Source organism: Gorilla gorilla, chromosome 2 (genome assembly GCF_029281585.2).
Source record: "Gorilla gorilla gorilla isolate KB3781 chromosome 2, NHGRI_mGorGor1-v2.1_pri, whole genome shotgun sequence".
In the NCBI taxonomy this organism is placed as follows: Eukaryota; Metazoa; Chordata; class Mammalia; order Primates; family Hominidae; genus Gorilla; species Gorilla gorilla.
Window position 1 is genome coordinate 21,277,638 of NC_086017.1, and position 25,347 is coordinate 21,302,984.

The 25,347-nt window shown below is 44.0% G+C and overlaps 1 protein-coding gene across 11 annotated transcripts in view; it reads left to right on the forward strand.

Moving 5' to 3' along the window:
- The window catches only part of ATG7 (autophagy related 7), a 280,139-nt gene that overhangs the window by 175,243 nt on the left and 79,549 nt on the right, over positions 1-25,347 (forward strand). Inside the window, exon 19 of one of the 11 annotated variants that reach the window (XM_055381006.2) lies at positions 17,953-19,696. The exons of the other annotated variants lie outside the window; for them this stretch is intronic. Within the exon in view, the coding sequence (XP_055236981.2) occupies positions 17,953-17,979 (27 nt within the window). The 3' untranslated portion in view covers positions 17,980-19,696. Of the gene's footprint in view, positions 1-17,952; positions 19,697-25,347 lie in introns of those variants that run through there. 11 annotated transcript variants of the gene reach the window in all.

A 25,347-nucleotide genomic window follows, 5' to 3' on the forward strand; every position in this document is an offset into this window, starting at 1 on the left:
CACCTCTTGGGGCAGGGAAGGGGAGTGCTCTGGCTGCTGCTGCTCACCCAGGGTGGACTCAGGAGCTGCAGCCCCTGAGGTCAGTGTGAGGCTTCATCTCTCAGCCCAGATGGCCAGGCTTAGTGACAGCATCTCTGCTTCAGGACATGTGCCTTTAGTCTCCTCCACAGTCTAAAAACTTACTTGCCGTGCTGAAACTTGTTGATAAACCCAAATCTGTAATTAGGAACATAAACCAACACAATACAGGCCTTGCACAAATGAGCAGTTGTGGGGTATCATGGGCCCCTGTGGATTATTTGACTGAAGAGAATGATGGAGGCAAAGCTGGTTGTTGTTGAACAAATTGCTGCCAGATGTAGATTTCAATAAACACCACACTGTTGTTCCCCTGCCCGAAGGTGCTATGAATTTCTTGAGGCAACAGAGGCATCAGTAAACGGGGCAGTGGGGTGGGTTAGGGGGTCGCTGTTCCAATATGAATGGAGCCTCCTAGTGTTTTCTGTCCCTGGATGTTTGTCCACAGAATCCAAGGCAGGCCCTGGGGACCTCTCTCCCCTACCTGACATTTTACACCAGAGTAATATACTTAAATTGTAGCAACCAGACTCCGTGGAACCTAAAAGAAACCTGGAATTAGGGTAAAAATGTCACACAAAGTCTGTATTGAGGGTTAACTGTAAGACATGATGAACAAAGCACACCATCCTTCCCTTCATTGAACTTACAAATGGGAGGGAGATGAGTGCTAAAGCAATAATTACAAATAAATAACAGACAAGCCTTCAAACATCCTGTGAAGGAATGCAGCGTGAGCTTGTAATGCAGAGGCCACTGTCTCTGCCTTCACCATCTGCTAAGTAATAAGCCAAAATATGAGCCTATTAGCTGGGCATGATGGCTCATGCCTGTAGTCCCAGCTATTCAGGAGTCTGGGGTGGGAGGATTGCTTGAGTCCAGAAGTTTGAGGCTGCAGTGAGCTATGATTGCCACTGCACTCCAGCCTGGGTGATGGAACAAGACCCCATCTCTTAAACCAACAACAACAAAAAACCCTGAGATTTGGGGCCTGTAAGGCCACAGAGTCTTCACTACCCTTGGTGGCTGTACTTTTAAGGGAATGAAAAGGAGAGAGAGATTGAGATTGAGACTGAGAGGGTGAGAGAGAGTATGATTGGTTTTACTTAGTATACAAACAAGCTTCTCATGTTCCATACAATGGAGTGATTCTAGAGAGAATGATTTTCCCGACCCTTCCCTTGGGTTATGGCTCACTAAATCAAGCATCAGATGAACGCTTGGCATAAATCTAACGTGTGTATTTGGATCACTGAGAACTGTGGTTTTCTAATCCTGTTGACCCAGTTAGATGCAAAGCTTCTGGAGGACAAGGGCCACACCTTTCCCCCTTTGTGCCCTTAAACACTAACAGGCGCTTTGCCATAGTACTTGGAAAAATGTATGTTAGTTGAATGATAGGACAAAAAAAGCAGTTGTAGATGGAAAACACGTTAACTGCTGAGAACACGTTTTCATTTTGAGTTGTCTATAAGAGTTTAAGGGGCATGGAAGCCCTGGAGTTGAAGTAAATTCAACAGCATCAAGTTTTGTGTTTGGCCCTCAATAAACTAGTCTCTTTGTACTCCTGGCAGGGGGTGGGAGGAGTCCTGGGGGAGCTCCCTTCCAAATCTTACAGGGTGGTCTGTTTCTTCTTTGGATAATAATGATGTAATGGCTGGTCTCTTGAGAACTTGCTGTGTTCCATACATTGTACTAAGCATTTATTTGGATTATCTCATTAAATCTTCACAATCACTTTATTTAACAGATGGAGAAATTAAGGCACATGGAACCTAAGTTGTTCAAGGTCATGGAGCCAGTAAGTGTTAGAGCCAAGTCGTTTGGCTCCAGAGCCTGTGTTCTTAACTACTACTTTGTAGTGTCTTTCTTACATATTAGTTGGGCCTGTGTATTGCTAGTTGAATTCCTCTTCCCAGTGGCAGGACTTCACGTGTTTGACCATGATTTTCATGTTCTCCAAACCTCAGTTCTCTAGATTTGTACTTCAGTAGGTCATCATTTTCCACAGATCCTACCTCTTTAGGTCAGAAAATCTTGCCAGTTTATGAAGATTCTCTGGGACTAACTCCCACAAAGCAAGCTCACAAGAGGTCAATGTACAAATGAAGCAGTTCAGTGAGTTTTGTCTACCATTCTCCATAAGTACGTGGGAGACAATTGATGATTGGAAGGTTTGGTGTTCACCTCGTGGAGCTGTGATATCTCACTCACCACACAGATCTGCTCTTCTGAGGGACCATCTTGCCAATTTCCAGAGAGTTGCAGGGATATTAAATTTTTGCACATTAAGCTTCCTCTTTCCAAGCTGCACATGGGCCCTGCTACCGTTTGTGAACAGTCTTCTAGAGTGATATAGGTTCTAGCTTTCTTAGTTAAGATCGTATTTTCTGATACCACTCCCTTGTCACTTTGCCTGAAATGAGAAACTCCCAACCTCAACTGCTTTTCTAGTCTCTTCCAATGAATGCCTTCCAAAGGGCTGGTGTCCTCCAGGGTGTATTAGTTGTTACTAATTTCATCCTCCAAGGCTGATCTGATTTTCAAGATCTGTAAAGAGACCTTAGTATATTGCCTTGCCTGTACCAAATACAGTCATTATGGCACAGGAAAATCTCAAATACCTTATTGGAAACCCAGGACAAATATTTATTTGACCTTAATGAAATGAAAGAGACAAATTGGATGCAGAGATTTAAAGACAACCCAAAACTTTGGAATCTTTACCAAGGAGGGTATCTTTTGAAAAAGACAGGCTGGTACAAGAACTTGATAAAATAGAAGTAAAGGTTGACACTTTTTTTTTTTTTTTTTTTTTTTTTTTTGAGATCTATATCACTCTGTCACCCAGGCTGGAGTGTAGTGGCACGATCTTGGCTCACTGAAACCTCCACCTCCTGGGTACAAGTGATTCTTATGCCTCAGCCTCCTGAGTAGCTGGCACTATAGGCATATGCCACCATGCCCAGCTAATTTTTGTATTTTTAGTAGAGACAGGGTTTTATGGTGTTGGCCAGCTGGTCCTGACCTCCTGGCCTCAAGTGATCCACCCGACTTGGCCTCCCAAAGTGAAAGTCGGCATTACTAGCCCTGTTCAGCACATGAGACAGGGCACTGGATGGTGTCTACCTAATGATGTTCAACCCAGGGGCCCTTGGCCCAAGCGTATCACTGGTATAAAGGGCCTCTGCCAGCTAATGTGAGTGTGAGTGTGGCTGTTGTGTCCATGAGAGAACTCCTGGGAGTTCTACACTCAGCAAACGTTTGTTGTTGGACTATGAAGGCGGACACAGATTTTATACGAATCTGTAATGCTAACATCTAGCATAAGAATTGGCATCCATAGAAAATACTACATATATATATATATATATATATATATATATATATATATATGTTTATAGTCTCAAAAAAAAAAAAAACCCAGGCTGCCCTGTCTCTCTCCTATCTCTCTCTCTATATATATACGCCTTTACATACATACACACACACACACACACAGACATATACACACACATATATACACACACATATATATATATATATATATATATATATGTTTATAGTCTCAAAAAAAAAAAAAACCCAGGCTGCCCTGTCTCTCTCCTATCTCTCTCTCTATATATATACGCCTTTACATACATACACACACACACACACACAGACATATACACACACATATATACACACATATATATATATCTTAAATGAGATTCTATTTTTGTGAAGTGTTCAGAATAGACAAATCCATAGAAACATAAAAACAGATTCATGGTCACCAGGGACTTGGCGGGTTGGGGGGTCGTGGGAGGGAAATAGGGAGAGACTACTAATGGGTACTGGGCTTCTTTTTGGGATAATGAGAATGTTCTGGAGCCAGGTGTGGTGCCTCACATCTGTAATCCCAGTACTTTGAGAGGCTGAGGCAGGCAGATTACTCTGAGGTCAGGCATTCAAGACCAGCCTGGCCAACACGGTGAAACCCTGTCTGTACCAAAAATACAAAAACTAGCTGGGCATGGTTGGCACATGCCCGTAATCCCAGCTACTTGGGAGGCTGAGGCAGGAGAATCACTTGAACCCAGGAGGTGGAGGTTGCAGTGAGCCATGATCATGCCACTACACCCCAGCCTGGGCGACAGAGCGAGAACTTGTCTCAAAAAAAAAAAAAAAAAAAGGAAATGTTCTGGAATTAGATAGTGGTGATGGTTTACACAGCTGTGAATATACTAAAAGCCACTGAACTGTTAAATTGGTGAATTTATGCTACGTGAATTATATCTCAATAAAGCTGTTACTTTAAAAATGAACAAGAAAGTAAAACCCATAAAAAGGTCCTCTAGGCACTTCAGCAAACAGCGTGCTAGGGAAAAGACCAAGGAGTTCTTAGCCCTGGAGGAATGGAAAACCAGTTAACATAGTTTATTCACCCAGGCCTGAGATCCATAATAAAGGCAATTTTTAAAGTTGAGTCACCATAGGGTTGAAGACTGGTTAGGATTGGGGAACTGAGGGTTAGAGAGTGAAGTAGAAGGGATGGCACTTTTCTTGATAGGAGATAATTATTGCAGATATTAGTGTTAAGACCTATTCTTTTTAGTATTTTTTTAAACACAAAGTAACACCTCCATGTTACCAGCAATATTCCACATTTCACCAGTGTTCACTAAGCACCTATTGTGTGCCAGTTCCTATCTGCTGGAAGTGCACGATTCCCTGGGCTGTAGCGAGCACAGTAGCAGTCCATTGGGCCCAATTACTGCTGACCTGAGCAATCTGTTAAAACCTGCAAAGGGTATTGGAAGGAGACAGTCCTTCCTTTCTTACCAAGCCTGGAGGATCTACAGCTCTGTCCACCACGCCTTTAGAGAGGCACACCCAAATTGGAAGATTGTACAGTAAAAAGAGGGAATGTCCAGTTCAATGTTGAGGGGGCTGAGAGTTCTCTGGGTTCCCCAGGTGGAGAACAGACAGGGGGCGTGGGCCTTCTTGCCATGTGGTCTGAGCACTGAATGTCCTGAAAGTGTGGAAAGGCCTGTCCCCAAGCTTTAGTAACTTTTTTTCCACCTAGAAGCAAGCCAAGTAGTTTCAGAGTAATTCTCAGGGTAATCCAGAGCCATCTTCATGAAAGATAATACTAGAAAACTCAGAGGGATAAAAGGATATGCTTGCTAAGAAGATTATTTCCCGCCGTGGCTGTCCCTGCAAGCCAACAATAGCACACCCTTCGTCAGGATGTAACGAGTGAGAGAGAACAGCTAGAAAAGGGTGGAGAAGTAGGCGGGAGGAAGCTATTTAAAAGACCCTAAAGTGCTGCAGCTGTTTTGGCTAATTTTTCTCGTTTCAGTGATGTTCCAAGCTCTTTGTCTTCTATGTGGGGCGACTTCATTTAGCTCTCTTATGAGTCATCCTTCCCACAAATAATCTCTCTTGGAGTAGCCCTTATGAAAACAGACAATTCACATTGCATTGTGTGAATTGGCAATCGTGTGTCCCTTCCCTGGGTGGGCCATCCTGAGTCTGCCTGCATCCACACATGTAGCACTTCTAAGGCCTGAGCAAACCCTCAGTGATGGGGGAGTGCAAGGGGTGGGGGGGACATCTGGAGCCTGAAGCAGGCATGGAAAGCCACCAACAGTGTGCCCTGGTCAGCTGACTGCTCCATCTTAAAGGTTTCTAGATACCATAGTTGTTACCTTTCCTCACAAGGGTTTTATGAGAATTATCTAGGAAAAAGCAGACATCAGAGGAAATTCCGTGTAAATAAATGTGACTGCCACTTCAAACGTCAATCTTGCTAAACTGAGCTGTTCTTTTTAGATAGTCTTTTCTTCTGTCTGGCTAGCAGATCTGACCAGCATTTTAATTAAGGCTTCCCTAGAGAGACACTGAGCTCTTTAAGATAGAAACTAGACTGGGTATCTGCTGGTTTTTCTGCCTAGGAAAATGTACTCTAATGGGTACCTTGATTTTTACCCAGAGAAGCCCAGGGTCTCACTCTCATCCCATGTTTTTCTGGTGGAGTTGACTCCGCCATTGGCCCATAGTTGGGGCAAGGTAGTTGGGACCCCAGGCAATCAGCACATCGTGTTTCCCTGGCCAAAATGCTTGGGTCAGAAATGGGCACGTGACCCAATCTTAACCAATGAGGTATAATGAAACTTTGGCTAAGAGGCTGCAATCAGAATTTGGAATTTGACGACATGAGTCTGGGCTGGGTCAGCCTTCTAGTGATTGTGAGTGGAGAGCCAGTTTGAGTGTGGAGACCATACATGGAAGAGAGCTGAGCCTGGCTGGGCTGAGAGAGCAAGAGGATGGTCATGGTATTGTTCTCTAAGCCCAGAACCAGGCTTCCCTGAAGGTACCATTATCCTGGTCTTTCTGGGCATATGAGGCCACATTTCCCTTTTAGCTTGAGTAAATGAAGGTTGAGATTTCTGTCCCTTGCAACCACAAGTTCTGACTTGTTCAGGGGCAGCGTTTCAATCTACCTAACATCTAGCAGAATGCCTGGCAGGTAGAAGGAAGCTCAGTGTGTGTTTACTGAATAGATTCTCATTGAGTTAAACAGATGTTCATCAAATGCTAATGAGGTTAATGGCTACCATATTGGATGGTACAGATATAGAACACTTCCGTCATTACAGAAAGGTCTATAGGATAGCACTGCTATAGAGAGGACAAACTCAAACCCTGCCTCCCAGAAGCTCTATTTTTGAGGGTTTTTTAAATACTATCAAAACTAGATAGCATAACATATGGAAAGGTAGCCTGACTTACTGATTTATAAAAGTTCAGCTTTATTTCTCTCGAGTACAGTTATTTACATATAAATTCTAATGAAGGAGTTTAACAACAATTACTATACAGACAGAGTCACACATTATACCAAGTAAGGTATGCCTAAATATTCTTTTACATATGAGGAACTGGAATTTACTGGGCCTAGAAACTAAAGCAGTGTAGAATGCCTTGTTGATTTTTTGCAGCCTTTTCATGAAGCACGTTATTGATTTTAAGTAGAACTTAACTACAGTAGTAAAGTCCTAAAATTTCTCACAGAACCTATTCCATGTCCTTACCCAGTAAGACTAGCACTTGCCACCCAGAATGATGACAATTCTAGAATAATGTGGTTTAGAGTAGTCAGTTTTCTGCAGGTGATTCCTGGACATCCCAGTGCACCTGTTCTGCTCTTTGCTGGTCCACATTTGGTGGTCCACTCATACGTCCTTCAGAGTAGGGCATCTGAGCCTATTCTGGCCTCCAGCATACTCATTTTGTATAAAAGCCATCCCTGTGCACAATTCCTTCTTCCGGTGACATCCATTTTTCCTAAAAGTGATGTGAGAACAACTGATCATGAGCTTGTCCATGTATTGTTCCTTGTTGGCCTGAAAACCAGGAGCACTTGTAAGGCTGAATGGATTCTGCCCAGACCGGGGCTGTCTTAACCCCTCAGAGTTAGCCCGAGCTGGCCACAACTACATCTTCAGCCTAATATCTTTAGTTCTACAGTTACAGATCCCACCTTAATCAAGCTGATTTACTCACTGTCCCAGAGCACCTCTGACCTTGGGCTCACACCCTTCCCTACTCATCAACCCCACAGATGGTTAATTACTTCTCAAAACTTACCTCAAATACCTAACCTGTCTTATGTTCTTTCAAACCATCTAAGCCAGAAATTCTGTATCCCTTCTTTTGAACCCCGATGTCATTGTCTATATTCTTGTTTTGTTGTAGTAGCTTTATTTAGATGTAATTCATATGCCCTACAACTCACTCTTCAAAAATATACAGTTCAATAATTTTTTTTAATATTCAGAGTTGTGTAACCGTCATTGTCTGTTTAGAATATTTCATCACCCCCAAAGGAAACCCTGCTAAAGAGCAGTCATCTCTCAGTTCCCCTCACACCACCCTCTGGCCCCCTAACCCTGAGCAATGACTTATCTTTCTGTCTTTTCGGATTTGCGTGTTCTGGACATCTCATATAAATGGAATCCTGTAATATATGGGCTCTTGTGACTGGCATCTTCTACTTAACATGTTTTCATGGTTCATGCATGTTGCAGCATTATCAGAACTTCATTCCTTTTTAAGGCCAAGTCATATTCCATTGTAGGATCTGCCACATTTTGTTTATGGATTCATCAGTTGGTAGGCATCTGGATTGTTTCCACTTTTTTGCTGTTATGAATTATGCTGCTGTGAACATTCGTGTACAAGTTGTTGTATGAAGTACCTGTTTTTGTTTGGGTATATGCCTAGGAGTGGAATTGCTGGATTGTGTCGTAACTTTTTTGTTCTATTCTTTTGGCAATATGATATATTCTGACACTTAAACCCATGATGTTTCGCTTAACACTAATACACCTTGCTTCCCCTAGGAAATCTAAACCCTTGAGAGCTGAAAAGAAGCCTTATTTCTTTCTACTCCCCCCACTACCGACCACTGTGTCTTACAAAAGCCACAATTACTGTTTGGACTCAAAAATGTGATGGAAAGAAGTAGACACTTGTGAAGTTTTTTTCCTCTCTTTCTACTTTAACCCTAAACTGTGTCACATTTTTTCGTGTTCACACTGTATGTGTACCCTTTTCTGAAAGTGCTTGTCCTCTCTGAGGCCCCAGTATTGGAGGCTACTGGATGTGTAAGTAGTTGGTGTACAGCACCTCTCAGGTGTGACCATTCCAAGGGAGGAGATCAGCTTCCAGCATGTCTCCTCCAGACAACAATACACACTGTCCTCCTGCTGAACAGTCAGCTGTGGAGTAATAATGCACCTCTGCAAGGCTTTGCAGGGTCTTTACTCACATATCACCAAGGATGAAAATGGGGCAGGACACAGTAGAAGCCGTTAAAAGGAAATTATGTCTTCTTGCCTTTTCCCCCTTGATCAGACCCTAAGAAAACAGCTTACCCAAATGAGCGGAAAGATGCCAGGTTTATAAAATGGAGTCTAGCAGCTGTCTTTGGTTCTACCTTGGGATGAGGTTAGAAGTATTGTTTCCCAAACTCTTGCGGCGGGAAGATCTGTACTAGGTGGGACTGCCGGTAAATGGTGCTTTTCTCAGCCGGTAAATCACTGGGGAGGAGAAGCAGCTGCTGTGAACTGAGTGGTGTGGCAACTCTGGCTTTTGATTCCCCAGCAGCAGATGGCAACTGTGAGTAATGACACACATAAGATAGAGGCTGTGCTTCCTTATCTGAAATGGGAATTTCAAGTGAAAGATAACTGGAGTCTCTTCTTGGGGCATAATTGATCTTTCATGAGCCATTATCCAGGGTTTTTACAGTACCTACAAAAATTGTTCTGTACCCAGGGGTTCAATAAACACTAAATGTGTGAAAGAATTTGCATTCTTTGCCTCCAGATCAGGGGGAAACATTTCCGGAACATACATTAAGAACTTCAAATTGCATAGCATTTAGTAGGCACAAAGTGACTATACTAGTTAAGGGGTGACAGATCAATTTCAATTTGTGTGCCCCTCGCTTATGGATGTTTGGAGGGTTGTATTGGGAAGGATTGCTGAGGCCAGTTAATAAATAAATTAATACATTGGTTATGTCTGTCATGAACACCTAAGAGACTGTGCAGTGGTAGCCCTTGTGTTGAATATTTTCCCTAGACCTTGAGCTCCTTGAAGGGCAAGGACTGGACTGTGTCTTAGATAACATACCCTCAGGACCTAGTGCATTGCCTGGTATGGAGGAAGTAACCAGTGAGTATATATTGGTTGAATGAGTGATTTGATTTCCTAGTTTTTGGAATTGGCCCATGATTCTGAATGAGCTCACCTCAGATTCCTTAATAGTAAATGAAATTTTGCAGCAGAAATATTTTCTAAAATACATTGATTTTTATGGAACTAGTGTCTTGTTTTCAAAACAGCCCTCTGTTTTGCTACAACAAAACATTTCAAGAGTTTCAAATTTAAATTGGCTACTCAAAGCCAATTTCTTCATTTTTTTCCTATCTCAGTGGTCTAGAGGGGCATCTTGGTGTTTTAAGTGGAACACAGGCTTAGAAGTCAGACTTGGGTTTTTTTGTTTTGTTTTGTTTTGATGGGGTCTCGCTCTGTTGCCCAGGATGGAGTGCAGCGGCACCATCTCCGCTCACTGCAAGCTCCACCTCCTGGGTTCATGCCATTCTCCTGCCTCAGCCTCCCGAGTAGCTGGGACTACAGGTGCCCGCCACCATGCCTAGCTAATTTTTTGTATTTTTAGTAGAGACTGGGTTTCACCGTGTTAGCCAGGATGGTCTCAATCTCCTGACCTCGTGATCCGCCCGCCTCGGCCTCCCAAAGTGCTGGGATTACAGGCATGAGCCACTGCGCCTGGCCTAGATTTGGGTTTTACTTACAGCCAGCTCAGCTATTAACACGTTGTGTAACCTTAGCTAGTTACTTTTCTATGCTGGAACTCAGTTCCCTCTAAAAAATTGGAGAACTGAAGCAAATGAGCTCTGTAATTCTATGAAAATAAATGCAGAGGATAAAAAAAGAGAACTTGTTTCAACAAGATAATTCTCTGTCTTTGGCCTAGTTGAGGGGTCCCCAACCCCCAGGCCATGGACCAGTACTGGTCCGAGGCCTGTTAGGAACCCGGCCGCGCAGCTGTAGGTGAGCGGGGCAAGCGAGCATTAACGCCTGTGCTCTGCCTGCTGTCAGATCAGCGGAGCATTAGATTCTCATAGGGGCAGGAACACAATTGTGAACTGTTCATGCAAGGGATCTGGGTTGCCCGCAGCTTATGAGATTCTAACACCTGAGCCCGCAGCTTATGAGATTCTAACACCTGATGATCTGAGGTAGGACAGTTTCATTCATCACCACCCCCCATCTATGGAAAAATTGTCTTCCTCAAGACCGGTCCCTGGTGTCAGAAAAGTTTGGGACTGCTGGCCTAGGTGATCACTTCTCTCATTTCAGCTTCACTTTCTGACATAGGAGCAATAATCCTAAAGTGAGGAGGGGGAGTCACTTTAAAAAAAAAAAAAAACCGCAAAAACATCAGTCATTATGGTGAAATGTCAACACAGTAAGTCTTTTTTAATATCTCTGCAGAATGCTACATATGAGATTTGCCCTAATTCATAGATGGCTATGGTATGTGTAATACATAAAAATATAATGTATCATCTCAGACATATGTCTTGGCTGACATTCAGCACCAAGAATCTGACAAATGTTTTTATATTTATGTACATTCTGCCTGATTTCAAAAACAGATTTAAGATAGCTATACTCAACATCATAGAAATAATTAATTCTGGACGTCTTTAGAATGAGAATAAAAAGAGCCAAGTGTTTTTTTTTTTTTAAGTGATTATGTTAGGAAACTTAAACTCTGAGAGCTTCCAAAATTCAACATGAATTGTAACTTCATGGTTCCTGGAAGCCAGAGCCAACAGGGAAGTAATGGGCTGCCTAGCTCTTCTTGTCTGATAACAGCCAGAGTAATGGGCTTTGTGGGGAAAAGGAAATATACTGGCACAATTCTACCTCAGGCCTGTTCTGATAGCCTTTTGTCGAGGCAACAGCCATTCGTTCATAATGAAACCACTGAATTACAAACAAGAGTGGCAACATAGACCAAGCCTTATTTGTTTGTGGGGATTTTACTAGTTGTTTGGTAGACTTTAGCCAGGCCACGTATAGTAACAGTAGATGATGCTTAATGTGCCAGATGCTATTCTAGCCGTATTAACATATTAAAAATCTTTACAAGAGCCCTGTGTGTTAGGAACAGTGCTTTGGGGTCTGTGCTCTTATCCACTGCACCATACTGCCTCTTACATGTCTGAAATCGTACAGGGATTTATCTTACTGCAGTCACACAGCTCAGCATCCCAGCTCTGGGTGATCTCAGGAAAGAACATCTCATTTAAAGCAATAATAACCAGTTTAAATGTAGGCAGCCTCAGTGCTACACAACCAACCAGATGGATCAGCTGTTTACTTATTGAGCCCACTGGTTCTTTTGGCATTGTTTTAACGTGGCTTCTTGAATGTTAAAGGAACAATCTAGGCTCCATCTGAACCTCCTTTTGCATCTTTCATTGGTGACATGAGGAGCATACATAGGCCATGTGTCCTCTTGTCCTTCGGTATCTTATCTACCTTTGGGCTGCTAAATATGCCAAATCAGCTTCTCTTGTGTGCCAGCTCACTCAGCAGGGGTGGCTGCCTAGAAGACTGTGTTGAGAAGGGCTCTCAGGCCTGGCTCAGATGTCGTGAGAGAAGGGGTCATGACTGAGTAACAATGCCTGATGTGGGCAAGGGAGAGGGTAGCACCAGAGCGTTGCCTTTGCCAGCCATGGCCTAGTTCAAGATGAGGGCTTGCCTCTATGCTGCATGGCTTCTGAGGTTATTTTCCCTCAGAGTACTTCCCATTCAAGAGGAAAACAGAATGTAGCAATTCACAGAATTCATTCCATAAAAATGAATTCCCTCCCTGTACAAGACACACAATAGGAAGATTAATAAGTCAAAATCCCTGCCCCCTCCCAAATTTCATCCCAGTCAAGGACATATAAATTTTGACAAATAATATCTATACAGTGAGATAATGATTATTCTTAGAAAGTACTGAGGGAACACAAACAAAAGAGTCACTGTCTATGCCTGGTAAGGGCAGACAGGTCAGGCTGCATAAAGAAGGTACCAGTTGACCCTAACCCTGATTCCATCCATGTGTATAGAGCCCAGAGGGTGTGTGTTTTGAGAGCCACCTGGTACGACCAACATCCTCAATATGTCTTTGCAACCTTCTTTTTCAGAATATATACAGTACCACCAGTAGTAAGGCATCTTTTTGGAGTCTTGATATAATGACACACCTGAGAGAATGGATGAATCCAATTTACCACAATGGGTCAATATTTTAGAATTTTAGCTGTGGCAAAGACCTTTAGGGAAGGCAAAGGGTGGAGCAGGGTTTGTGGAAGCCATGATATAGGGGGTCAGTGCTGGGCAGGTTGAATAGACTTTTCTAAAATGAAATGGAAAAATAAGAAATGCAGAAACAGCCTGCACTGGCATTTTACCCAAGGCCATTCTGTGTCCCTTAGGAAATATGTTCTTTACAGGGATTTGAAAACTATAGAGAATAGTGATTGGGGTCAGAAATGGCATCACTAGGGCTAAGAAACCAAAGATAAAGTCACTTTGGAGCTAACCTTTGTATTCAGGGAGCTTTGTCCTAATCCTGCTTAGAATTTCCACGGCATCTTTTCTTCCCTTAAGAGAAATCAAAAGGCTTTCACTTTTCCCCCGTCTGCCCTGTGAAGACAGGCATTCAAAACCTCGTTTTGCAGGTAAGGAAATTGAGTTCATGGTCTAAGATCACAGTGAATTGAACAGACTCAAAAGCAAGCATTTAATCTTTCTCACTCTAGCATTTGCTCTTAAATGTAGTTCTTAGAATGAGAATCCTCAGTGGTTTTAAGAAAATGGTAATGTTTGTACTATAATTAACCCCCAGAAACAGAACATCAAAACCAAGACACTTTGGCGATCGTCTTATCCAGTGTTCTCATTTTAAAGATGTGGACTCTGGGCCGGGCGCAGTGGCTCACGCCTGTAATCCCAGCACTTTGGGAGGCTGAAGTGGGCGGATCACGAGGTCAGGAGATTGAGACCATCCTGGCTAACACAGTGAAACCCTATCTGTACTAAAAATACAAAAAAAAAAAAAAATTAGCTGGGCGTGGTGGCGGGCGCCTGTAGTCTCAGCTACTCGGGAGGCTGAGGCAGGAGAATGGTATGAACCCGGGAGGCAGAGCTTGCAGTGAGCCGAGATCACGCCACTGCACTCCAGCCTGGGTGACAGAGTGAGACTCTGTCTCCAAAAAAAAAAGAAAGATGTGGACTCTGAATCTAAGGGACGACTCCAAATAACTTGAGGTCATTAAAACTTACTCGGCTCTCAAGGTTTCCATTTCTAACTGGAAGCCATTGCCTTCAAGAGCTGTTTAAGAGCCTCTGCCACCCTTCTAGAACTCAGTTTAAGGACTTCTGCTGGAGCCTTGGAAGGTTCAGGGCCCTCTCGTCACCATTGCTAAGGGCTGTTTTATGTTCTTTTATGAGATGGTCTGTTAGGTGCAGCCACAAGAAGGAGACACAGGAGAGGCTCAGGAAGACAAAATTTATCGTGGTCACAAGTCCTAGAGGCAGGAGGCATGGCACACCATGCAGGGCCACAGGGGAAAGACACCAGGGCAGTCAGGAGGCAGAAGACAGGAGCAAGGGGAAAGCATTAAGGTAAAGCCATGATGGGGGTTTCCTTGGAAAAGTCAAGGCAGGGCAGCGTGAACACTTTAGGGTTGGCTAGTTTGAATAATCTCAGGGGGCCCTAAGCTATAGGAATGGTCCCTAGTTGACTGTACCTGGCCCTGGGATGATGAAAGCAGAGGAATTTTGCCTCTTTGGGTGTTGGGCCAGATAGAGGAGGTGTGGCTCTGAATTGGTTAGTTCGCATGTCAGAAGTGTACTCCTGGCTGGGCCCTTTGCTGGCTCTAAGAATTAACTATCCTCTCGCCACCCCACCAGGGGCAGTCTCCCCAGCTAGAGAGGTTTTTTAAAAGATGTCCAAACATCGTAACATACATAAATATGTAACACAAGGGCCCTGGCTCCTCTCAGATATTTTTATTTATTTATTTATTTATTTATTTTTGAGACAGAGTTTTGCCCTTGTTGCCCAGGCTGGAGTGCAGTGGTGCGATCTCTGCTCACTGCAACCTCTGCCTCCTGGGTTCAAGCGATTCTTCCACCTCAGCCTCCCAAGGAGCTGGGATTACAGGCATGTGCAATCATGCCCAGCTAATTTTGAATTTTTAGTAGAGATGGGGTTTTGCCATGTTGATCAGGCTGGTCCCAAACTCCTGATCTCAGGTGATCTGCCCTCCTCCGCCTCCCAAAGTGCTGGGATTACAGGCATGAGCCACCGTGCCCGGCCACTCTCAGATATTTCTATCCATTGTCATACTCCCACTCTTTCCCTAACTACTACTGACTTCAGCTTGCAGCAGAAAATTCAGCCTTTGTAAGCTCGAGAGGACTCAGGTTGCTGACCAAAAGCAGAAGAGGCCTCCCTTCAAAATGTATGGAATGTTGCAAAAAGTAGACAGTGGTCCTCAATAATCAGATACTGTCCTCAGAATGGTCTGCTAAACCTTCAGTCTTGTTGAACCAATTGGTTCAGTACTTTGTAACAGAACTTGGGAATTTCTCCACCCTGGATGGGATATTTCTTATGGCCTCCCATCCCAATTCATGTCAGCCCTTCCCGCATTTAGACTTGGTTACTTTCAACTCTTTACTCCTGGCATCATTTTTAAATGATTCAGGACTCTTGGTTTCAAGTGACATAAACCCACCTTGAATTATCATAGGTGGAGGAGAGTGTTGGAGCATTGAACATAATGGAAAGAAAAGTTAGCTTTTTTCTACAGTTCTGATAGGAACAGGTTCTCTCCCTGCAGACTGGCGTCTTCTGCTAGACAGGAAGTGTGACTACTGGCAGCTCCAGAGCCTCATAATCCATAGCTTCAGTTGCCTGGCATGCACTGGCCCTGGACTTCTCACACCCCAAACTCTCATATGTGGGCCCAGCTGGCTCTCTTGCTCATTTTGGGACCAGTCAAGTTAGACTAGAGAGGCAGAGTCTGTAAAGGAACGTGGTTGGTGTGGGGGAAAAAGCAGTTTCCATAAGAGAAGGTGGTGGTCCCAGGAAGACAGGATGGTGGCAAAACCAAAGGTGTTTGTGACAAACCTGAGAGCATATCAGGAGGAGGAATGATTAAATCATTTAAGTGACAAGAGCAAGTTGAAAAACAACAGGTGTAGTATGCTTTTGTAAAAAAATTGGCCAGGCATAGTGGCTCACGCCTATAATCCCAGCACTTTGGGGGGCCAAGGCAGGCGGATCACTTGAGCCCAGGAGTTTGAGACTAGCCTGGGCAACACGGTGAAACCCCGTCTCTACAAAAAATACAAAAATTGACCAGGCATGGTGGTATGCACCTGAAGTCCCAGCTACTTGGGAGTCTGAGGTGGGAGGATTGCTTGAACCCAAGAGGTCGAGACTGCAGTGAGCCATGATTTGCACTACTGCGTTCCAGCCTGGGTGAAAGAGCAAGACCCTGTCTCAAAATTAAAAATTAAAAATTAAAAAATGATGTATTCAGTAAATCTTTTCTAATTGACTTTCCATTAATGGAATGTCCCAGTTGGTTAACTCTGCACCCCCTCGGTAAAGCATGGGGGGAGGCTGAACATTCTTAGCTGGCAGCCTGGTTTCTAGGACACCAGCACACTTCTGCTCCCACCAGCTGACGCCTGGGCTTTCCAAGAGTCATTCTTGTTTCTTGCCAAACCTGGGAATGCCAGATGGACTTGTTGTTTTAATTATACAATTTAATTAAATATCCCCCAAATGAAAGGCAAATACAGAAAGTTATTTCTGTGAAAATCATTGCGAGTAGCTAGAAGCAGTGGCTTTTTGCAGAGGGGAGAGGGCTTTTACCTTTTATTGCCGAATAGGTTCTGGAGTCTGACCCCCTATTTTCAAATTATAGCTCTACTGCTTCTTTGCTGTGTGACACCTTGGGCAAGTTGCAGAGTCATCCTAGGACTTGGCCCCTTTACTATAAAATGGAAATAGCAACGTTGTTTGGGTACTGTTAGGATTAAGTAATATAATGTATTTGAAGCACTTTGCACAGTTCTTGGGCACATAGTAAACACTCAACAGATGCCACATCTGTCATCATCGTCATCAACAATCACAGCCTTATTAAAGATGTAGAGAGAAGTCATTGGCCGTAAAGGAAAAATTTTTTTTTTCTTATCAAATCAATCTCTAAAAACCTAAAGTGTGTGTGTGTGTGTGTGTGTGTGTGTGTAAGGACACCTCCAGAGAGTTCTAGAGCTGAGTGAAAACCTGGTTTATTAAAATGAGCCTGGGCCGGGCACAGTGGCTCACACCTGTAATCCCAGCACTTTGGGAGGCCGAGGCGGGTGGATCCAGATCGCGACCATCCTGGCTAACACGGTAAAACCCCGTCTCTACTAAAAATTCAAAAATTAGCTGGGCGTGGCGGCGGGCACCTGTAGTCCCAGCTACTCGGGAGGCTGAGGCAGGAGAATGGCGTGAATCCAGGAGGCAAAGCTTGCAGTGAGCCAAGATCACGCCACTGCACTCCAGCCTGGGTGACAGAGAGAGACTCCTTCTCAAAAAAAAAAAAAAAAAAAATGAGCCTGTAAGTCTGGGTGCACACCTGTAATCTCAACACTTTGGGAGGCCGAAGTGGGATGATTGCTTGAGGCTAGGAGTGTGAGACCAGCCTGGGCATGAGTGAAACCCCATGTCTACAAAAAGTTAGTAAAAAAAAATAAAAAATAAAAATTAGCTGGGCGTGGTGGCACACGCCTGTAGTCCTAGCTACTTGGGGAACTGAGGGGGAAGGATTGCTTGAACCCAGGAGGTCATGGCTGCAGTGAGCAGTGATTGCACCACTGCACGCCAACCTGGGCGACAGCGAGACCCTGCTTCAAAAAAATAAAAATAAAAAAGCCTGTAGCCCCTCTTCCTTCCCTAATATATTTGGCTTCTGTAAAAATTAAAAACCCAGGGATAGGAAGAAGGGGAGAGAATTGGAAAGCCCCTGGTTAGCTTTAAGGGCCTCTCAGTGCAGCAGAACCCATGCTGGCTCTGTTCATAGCTTTGCTCTCTGGATCAATATTCTGAAAGATGGTACATTCTTTTCAGTTGTGTCTTTCACAGAGGGCAGTAAAATTTAGCTCTAATTATATTTAGGGCATCTGGATTCTAGTCAGCATTTTCTGGCTCTGTTTTAGAACCTAAAGTCTGCGGCTTATTCCTAATGTGGAAAATGGAATAATCCCCCAGGCATGAGAAGAACTCCAGCATTGAGGCTGCTGTTCCTGTAGCGAGAAGCTGCTGCAGACATCACAAGACTTGTTATACAAGGAAACATGATTACAGTGGATTAAAGAAACTTGCCAGGGGCTTGAAGGATTTATTGCTTTTTGAATTCTGAATGAGACATAAATATGTTTTTCCCCTCTTAATTTTGGACCCCATACGGATAAGGTGAGAAACTTCTTCAGCAAATTCTAGAATGCTTAGCTGCTAAAGATCAGTTGGTTTTGTGTCCACGTCATATTGCAAAGGGCATGAATACTTGCTTGGCAGAGACACAAAACAGTCACTCATTTCTTTCTGTTCTGCCAAGTTAGTTACTGCCTTGTCTCCCAGTGGGAGAAAAATGTAACTCCTTGGGGACTCTTCTGGAAGGCAGCATGGTGTAATGGAAAAAGCACTGTAGTCACAGGCACGAGGCCTAGACTACAGCGTCCGTGCTTATAAGTTCCATTATTTACAACAGGTTTCTTAAACTCTGTAAGCCTTTGTGCTCTTACTGTTCTTTTCTGAAAAAGCAGTTCTCAGAGGGTTGTATGAAGGATTATAGCACCTTTATGTTCAATATCATCTATAGAAACTCAATTGTTGGATGCATTAGCATCAGAATGACAGCTTGTAGTACACTCATTTGTGTTCACAGATCTCAGAAATGTTTATGTCCTAAATGGAGGGACTTTTAAAAATAATGATGGAGCTGGGCATGGTGGCACACACTTCTAATCCCAGCACTTTGGGAGGCCGAGGCGGGCAGATCACCTGAGGTCAGGAGTTTGAGATCAGCCTGACTAACATGGTGAAACCCCATCTCTACAAATACAAAAAATTAGGTGTGGTGGCGGGCGCCTGTAATCCCAGCTACTTGGGAGGCTGAGGCAGGAGAATCACTTGAACCCAAGAGGCAGAGGTTGCAGTGAGCTGACATCATGCCATTGCACTTCAGCCTGGGCAACAAGAGTGAAACCCCATCTCAGAAAAAACAAAAAAAAAAAACAAAAAAAACTGATGGCTTCTTAACCCTGTCACTTCTGCAGATTCTTTGGTTTCTCAGGAAGCCAAAGAGATAGCATGGGGCAGTGGTTAGTAACAACTCTGGAGTCAGACAAACCTGAGTTTAAATTCACTACTTATTAGCTGGGAAGTCTTTGAACAACTCACCTAACCTGTTGTTCTCATTTTCCTAATCCGTAAAATGGACATAAAATATTACCTCAACCATGTTTCGTTTTGTTTCGTTTTGTTTTGAGATGGAATCTCCCTGTGTCACCCAGGCTGCGGTGCAATGGCACGATCTCGGCTTACTGCAACCTCCGCCCCCCAGCTTCAAGCGATTCTTCTGCCTCAGCCTCCCGAGTAGCTGGGATTATAGGCATCCACCATCATGCCTGACTAATTTTTGTATTTTTAGTAGAGACGGGGTTTCACCATGTTCGCCAGGCTGGTCTTGAACTCCTGACCTCAGGTAATCCACCTGCCTTGGCCTCCCAGAGTGCCGGGATTACAGGTGTGAGCCAATGCGCCTGGCCCTGTTTTTTTATTCCTTTGTCCTGTTTCCTATGTGGCACTTATCACCGTTTGGCATTATTATGTATTTGTGTTCTGTCTACCACCCCAGCCCCACTCAAATATAATCCCCATAAAGGCAAAGACATTATATGTCTTATTTACTGCTTTATATTTCTTGCCTAAGAAAGTAACTGGTACATTATTGTTACTTAATCTTTTTACCTTTGAATTTTTTTGCCAAAATAATACAGAATTAGAAAGAATTCCTCCCCCAGTGTCATGGCTAAATTTATATACAGTAGCTGACTTGGAAACTGGGCAGAGTTGTTTTGCGTTTGGAAATACTGGTGTTCTTACAGTTGAGTTTCTATTTCCAAAAGATGCTTACTCAGCCTTTGATGGCACAGTTTGACTTGTGACATCAGAAGGTTGACAGGCAGAAGTCTGACTCAGAAATTCAGCTATGGAAGAGCGTGACTTTCATCCCTGCTCGCCCTTTGAGGTATGGGTGGACACAGCTCAGAAAGGTCTTGGATTTCAATTTATCTAGGAAGGTATTTAGCAAATTATTTTTACCATTTGGATTTGGTACCAATCACCCGAGGAATCTGCAGTCTCTGCGTAAGTGAAGAATGAGAATGGAAGGGGTAAGTGGAGCCCAGTGGGAGAGCACAGGCCACCCTGCCACTTCCCTGGAAGAACTGATGGCTTTTTCCAAGGCCTGGATCTTGCCTCCCCTATCCTCCTCCCCACTCCATGTCCCCAGTCCATCTTCTGACTTTTATTTACTTAGCGCCTTAGAAGTCATAAGATTCTGAAGTTTTCCACAGCTGCTGGGACTTAGGCACTGGGCCCCTGAGGACAAGCTGACAGGTCAGTGTTTGGGCTCTGGATTTCACATCATTCATTAGCCCTCTCGATCCCCACAGAGAGGGAACGTTCATGCTATGAACTGTGTCATGGAGAAAACGCAGCCCTAGAAAGAGGAACTCTTGATCCCCCACTACTTCATTCTTTCAAGCCCTGTGACCTGTTCCTCTAAATGCCTGTGGGACCACAGGTGGGCTTGGGATGGGGATGCTTCCTGAATGCCCAGGGACTGTACGCAAAATGTTACATGTGTGTGTATTATGGGCAGCCAGGGAGGCTCGGTTTCATCAGACTCTCAACAGATACCATCTTTGGTCTAAAATAGATTTGGAACCATGACCCTGAGTGGACCTAATGTATTTTTGTAATGTTTGTAGACTGCACATTTGCCCCTCTGGCCCTCCAGGCTGTGTGTGGGCAGATTGAGGATGGAAAAGCTGAAGCGGTGCACAGCTGCCCGATCTTGTTGGGTTGTTGCATGATGGCTCTCTCATCTCTTCTTGAGTTTGCTTATTTACACAATTAAGCTAGGCCCATTGTGAATCAAGTCCTGACCTGTCAACAGAAGATGGGATGGTTGAAGAGGGTAGCAGGCAATTCTGTGAACAAAATATAGCTATAGATCTGGCTTTAAGAGTAAAATTAGGCCGGGTGCAGTGGCTCATGCCTCTAATCCCAGCACTTTGGGAGGCCGAGGCAGGTGGATCACCTGAGGTCGGGAGTTCGAGACCAGCCTGACCAACATGGAGAAACCCCATCTCTACTAAGAATACAAAATTAGCCAGGCGTAGTGGCGCATGCCTGTGATCCCAGCTACTTGGGGGGCTGAGGCAGGATAATTGCTTGAACCCGGGAGGTGGAGGTTGCGGTGAGCTGAGATCGTGCCATTGCACTCCGGCCTGGGCAACAAGAGCGAAACTCCACCTCAAAAAAAAAAAAAAAAAAAAAGTAAAATCACACCACCAACAAACCTACCTATTAGTCCACTGATTTTCTTTCCTCCGTGACAAAATGTTCATCTCCATACTCTTAAAGGAGTGATGATACACTTGGCCTTTCACCTGAGGAAGTGTAGGATGGGAGCTGCATGTCCCAGCTCAGGAGTATTGACGTTCCTCTTCTCAGTTAGCCCTGTCCACTGCAGCCCAGCTAATGTCTTACAGGCTATTAGAGACGGTATACTGGGACCAAGCATGGTGGCTCCCGTCTGTAATCCTAGCACTTTGGGAGGCTGAGGCGGGGTAGATCATTTGAGTTCAGGAGTTTGAGAACAGCCTGAACAACATGGTGAAATCCCATCTCCACTAAAAATACCAAAAAAAGTAGCCAGGCATGGTGGCATGTACCTGTAATCCCAGCTACTTGGAAGGCTGAGGCAGGAGAATCTCTTGAACCTGGGAGGCGGAGGTTGTAGTGAGTGAGATTGTGCCACTGCTCTCCAGCCTGGGTGACGGAACGAGACTCCACCTCAAAAAAAAAAAAAAAAAGAGAGAGAGAGAGAGATGGTGTACTGGGCTGTGCGTGCTTCAGCTACCAAACAAAGCACCTCTACCTTGTGCTTACAATGAAATTCAGTTAACTGTAAGATCTGGAAATCCCTGGCAAGTGAAAAGCTGCCGCCTGGTGTGAGTATGTCTTTGTTTTCTAGCAGTGCAAATTACTTCATCTTCAGCAGGAGTGTGGCATCTCTATAGTCACACATCACTTAACGATGGGGATGCATTGTTAGGCGATTACATCAGTTGTCATAGAATGTCCTTACACACCCTTAGGTGGCATAGCCTGCTACATACCTAGGCTATATGGTCCAGCCTATTGCTCCTATGGTGGAAACCTGGATGGCATGTGAATGTACTGAACACTGTGGGCAACTGGAAAACAATAGTAAGGATTTGAGTATGGAAACATAGGAAAGGTACCACACAAATGTGGATTTTGTAATCTTATGGGGCCACCCTCATATGTGCAGTCCATTGTTGACCGAAACGTCATTATGTGGTGTGTCACTGCTTATTGAGTGCTGATAACATGCCAGGCTATGTGCAGGGTGCTCTACAAAATCTATCATGTTTCATCCTGTCCTTATCCTGAAGTAAATGTCAGCATTCCCATTTTACAGATGGGGAAGTTGAGGCTCAGAGGTGTGTCAGTGAACAGGTCTAAGAAAAGGTATGGGCTGACATAACGTGAGGGCCACAGGGGCCACCAGAGGACATGGAGTAGAGGCCTTCCCTGAAGGACCTCGGGAACTGAGCTGAGCCAGGAGAGGAGATGGGATTTAGGCTGAGGAGAGAACACTTGGGAGGAGCTGGGACTCCAAGTCTGAGGAAGGCACCGGCATTTATTACCTTCTTGCCGTATTACTCTCGTTCAGTCTTTCTCCTTTGAGGTGCAGATAGTCCCCTTCTCCAGAATTCTTCTCCAGTCATCTGCATGGGATTTGTTTTCAGTGTTTTTTGAATTAGAACTGTAGACACTTCCCTCCTAGCCTGGCTTTTCTCCATCAAACTCCCCATAGCCATTTCTCATTGACTAGAGCAGGCCCTAGCGAGCCCAGCCCTTAGTCTCTGTCCCCTCCAGGCTACCCTCCATGATAGCAACCAGGCTGCCCTTTTGGAAACACACATATGAGTATGTTACTCAGGGACTTCCAAAGGCTGGCTAGCCTTTGCTTCAGAATGAGATCAGCTCTTCAGCATGGCAGCGGCAGACAGCTCCTACTGCGGGCCCCAGCTTCCTCTCAAGCTGGCCCTGGCACTCTGGACTCCTCACACTTCTGCCTGGCAAACACCTACTTGGTCTTCAAGTCTTCAGTCTTCCTAGAGGCTACTCGGGTTCTGCCCCACACCTGTCACCTGAATTGTCATTATGTGTGAGCTCCTTGAGAAAAAATATATGACTTGGTCATCTTTATACCCTCAGTACCTAGCATAACACCTGGCATGTAGTCAGCACTTAGTAAAAACATTTTAAAAATTTTTACTGTCTTCGTTTTGCAGATGAAAATAAGAAACTTTAAATGAATAAAATGTTTGACTCTTGGGGTCAAGGCCATAATAATTAGAAAGTCTCCTTTCACTGTGTGTTGTCTCATTTATATTCCCCAGGTGATGGTCAAATGGTATAAGAAATGCAGGTGGTTCCCCAGTCTCGGTGTCTCACATATTCCAACTCTTTTTTTTTTTTTTTTTAAGAACTCAGAAAAGTACTTCATAGATTGGCTTTTTAGATTTCTTTTTTTTTTTTTTTTTTTTTGAAATGTAGTCTCTATTGCCCAGGCTGGAGTGCAGTGGTACAGTCTCAGCTCACTGCAACCTCTGCCTCAGGTTCAAGCGATTCTCCTGCCTCAGCCTCCTGAGTAGCTGGGATTATAGGCGTGTGTCACCATGCCCAGCTAGTTTTTGTATTTTTAGTAGAGATGGGGTTTCACCATGCTGGCCAGGCTGGTCTTGAACTCCTGACTTCAAGTGACCTGCCCACTTGGCCTCCCAAAGTGCTGGGATTACAGGCATGAGCCACCACACCTAGCCTTTTTCAGATAATTTCTTCAAGATTAAACTCTACAAAATTATTATATTAGTCTCTTTTGTTTGGAGGTTAGACTCTCACACAGATTTAAGCAAACATGAGAATGTGTTTGTTCTTAAACCTGAAAAACTCATGGAGAGTTCTAATGTAACCTCCACTAGATCCAAGTGTTTAAAAATGTTAATAGCAAACTTTCCATCTCCCCCTCTTGCCTGGGTTTTCCCTGTATTGCTTCATTTTTAGGCAGGCTCTTGCCTCCTGCTAGCAAGATGGCAATTGGTAGCTCCAGGCTTACGTCCCCAAGCTTAGTGACTCCTGTGGAAGGAGAGCGTTGTTCCCAATGGCACTAGCTAATGTCCTGCTTGACCTCATCCACCAGTGACCCTGTCACTATGGTAGAGGAAGGGGGAACTGTAACTCTTCTTGGTCGGATCTGGGATATATTCTTATCTCTAGGGTTAGGGGTGGAATAGTCCCACCTAAGTCATATGATCTGAGAGCCAGGGAGAAATTGGTGAAAAATTAGAAAACCGGTGAGTTTATCAAAGGGCTGAGCAAGCAGAGCAACAGATGTCCACTGTGGTTATCTTACCTTTCTTTTTTGTTGCTAATACGTCTGTTATTTCCTAGAATGGTATGATAGACCCCAAGCAGGTGGCTTGTGTTGTCCTTTTTCGGTAAATGCCTACCTCCCAGGACTTTTGAAAATGGTTCAACTGCTGTCTTTGACTTTTTTACCCCAGCCTTTGTGATTGGTCTGACAGCTCCAGTGTTTGTGCTGGAGACTTGGAATGCCAAATGCGCTGATGTGCACACCGTTTTTCATGAAATCTTATTTTTCTTGATAAGATCAGGGAATCCTTAAAATTCCCAGTGGTTTTGAGCTAGAATCCTATTGTGAGTTCTCTGATATTACATAGATTTAAAGCAAATGCATTTTTCAGGAGCATACTTTCCCTTCACTTTTTTTTTTTGTAACTAATCAATGATTTCTGACATTCAGTGATTGCTTGCTTCTGCTATTAGGTGACTTTCTGATATTCAGCCCTGACTGCCACTTGTCCCCTCTGACCTAGCCATAAAATACTAATATTTGCAGCTCTTTCTTATATGGTGAGGAATAATAAAACATTATAGCACTTTGGGCTTTGTTTCATTTCTTCCCATTGATAGCTTTTTTCCTGCCACTGTCAGCATAGCTATTTCCCAGCATGCTTTTCCCTCCAGTTCTGCAGCCACATAGTATTTTCTGACTTGCTATCACCTACCCAGGAAGAAAATTGTCACTTACTGAGTACCTGTTTTCTGTTAAGTATACCAACAGGACTTTCCTGCAAATCATCCCATTTATTTTTCATAGCATCCCTTTGTGGGATGGATATCATCCCCCCTTTAAAAGATGTGGA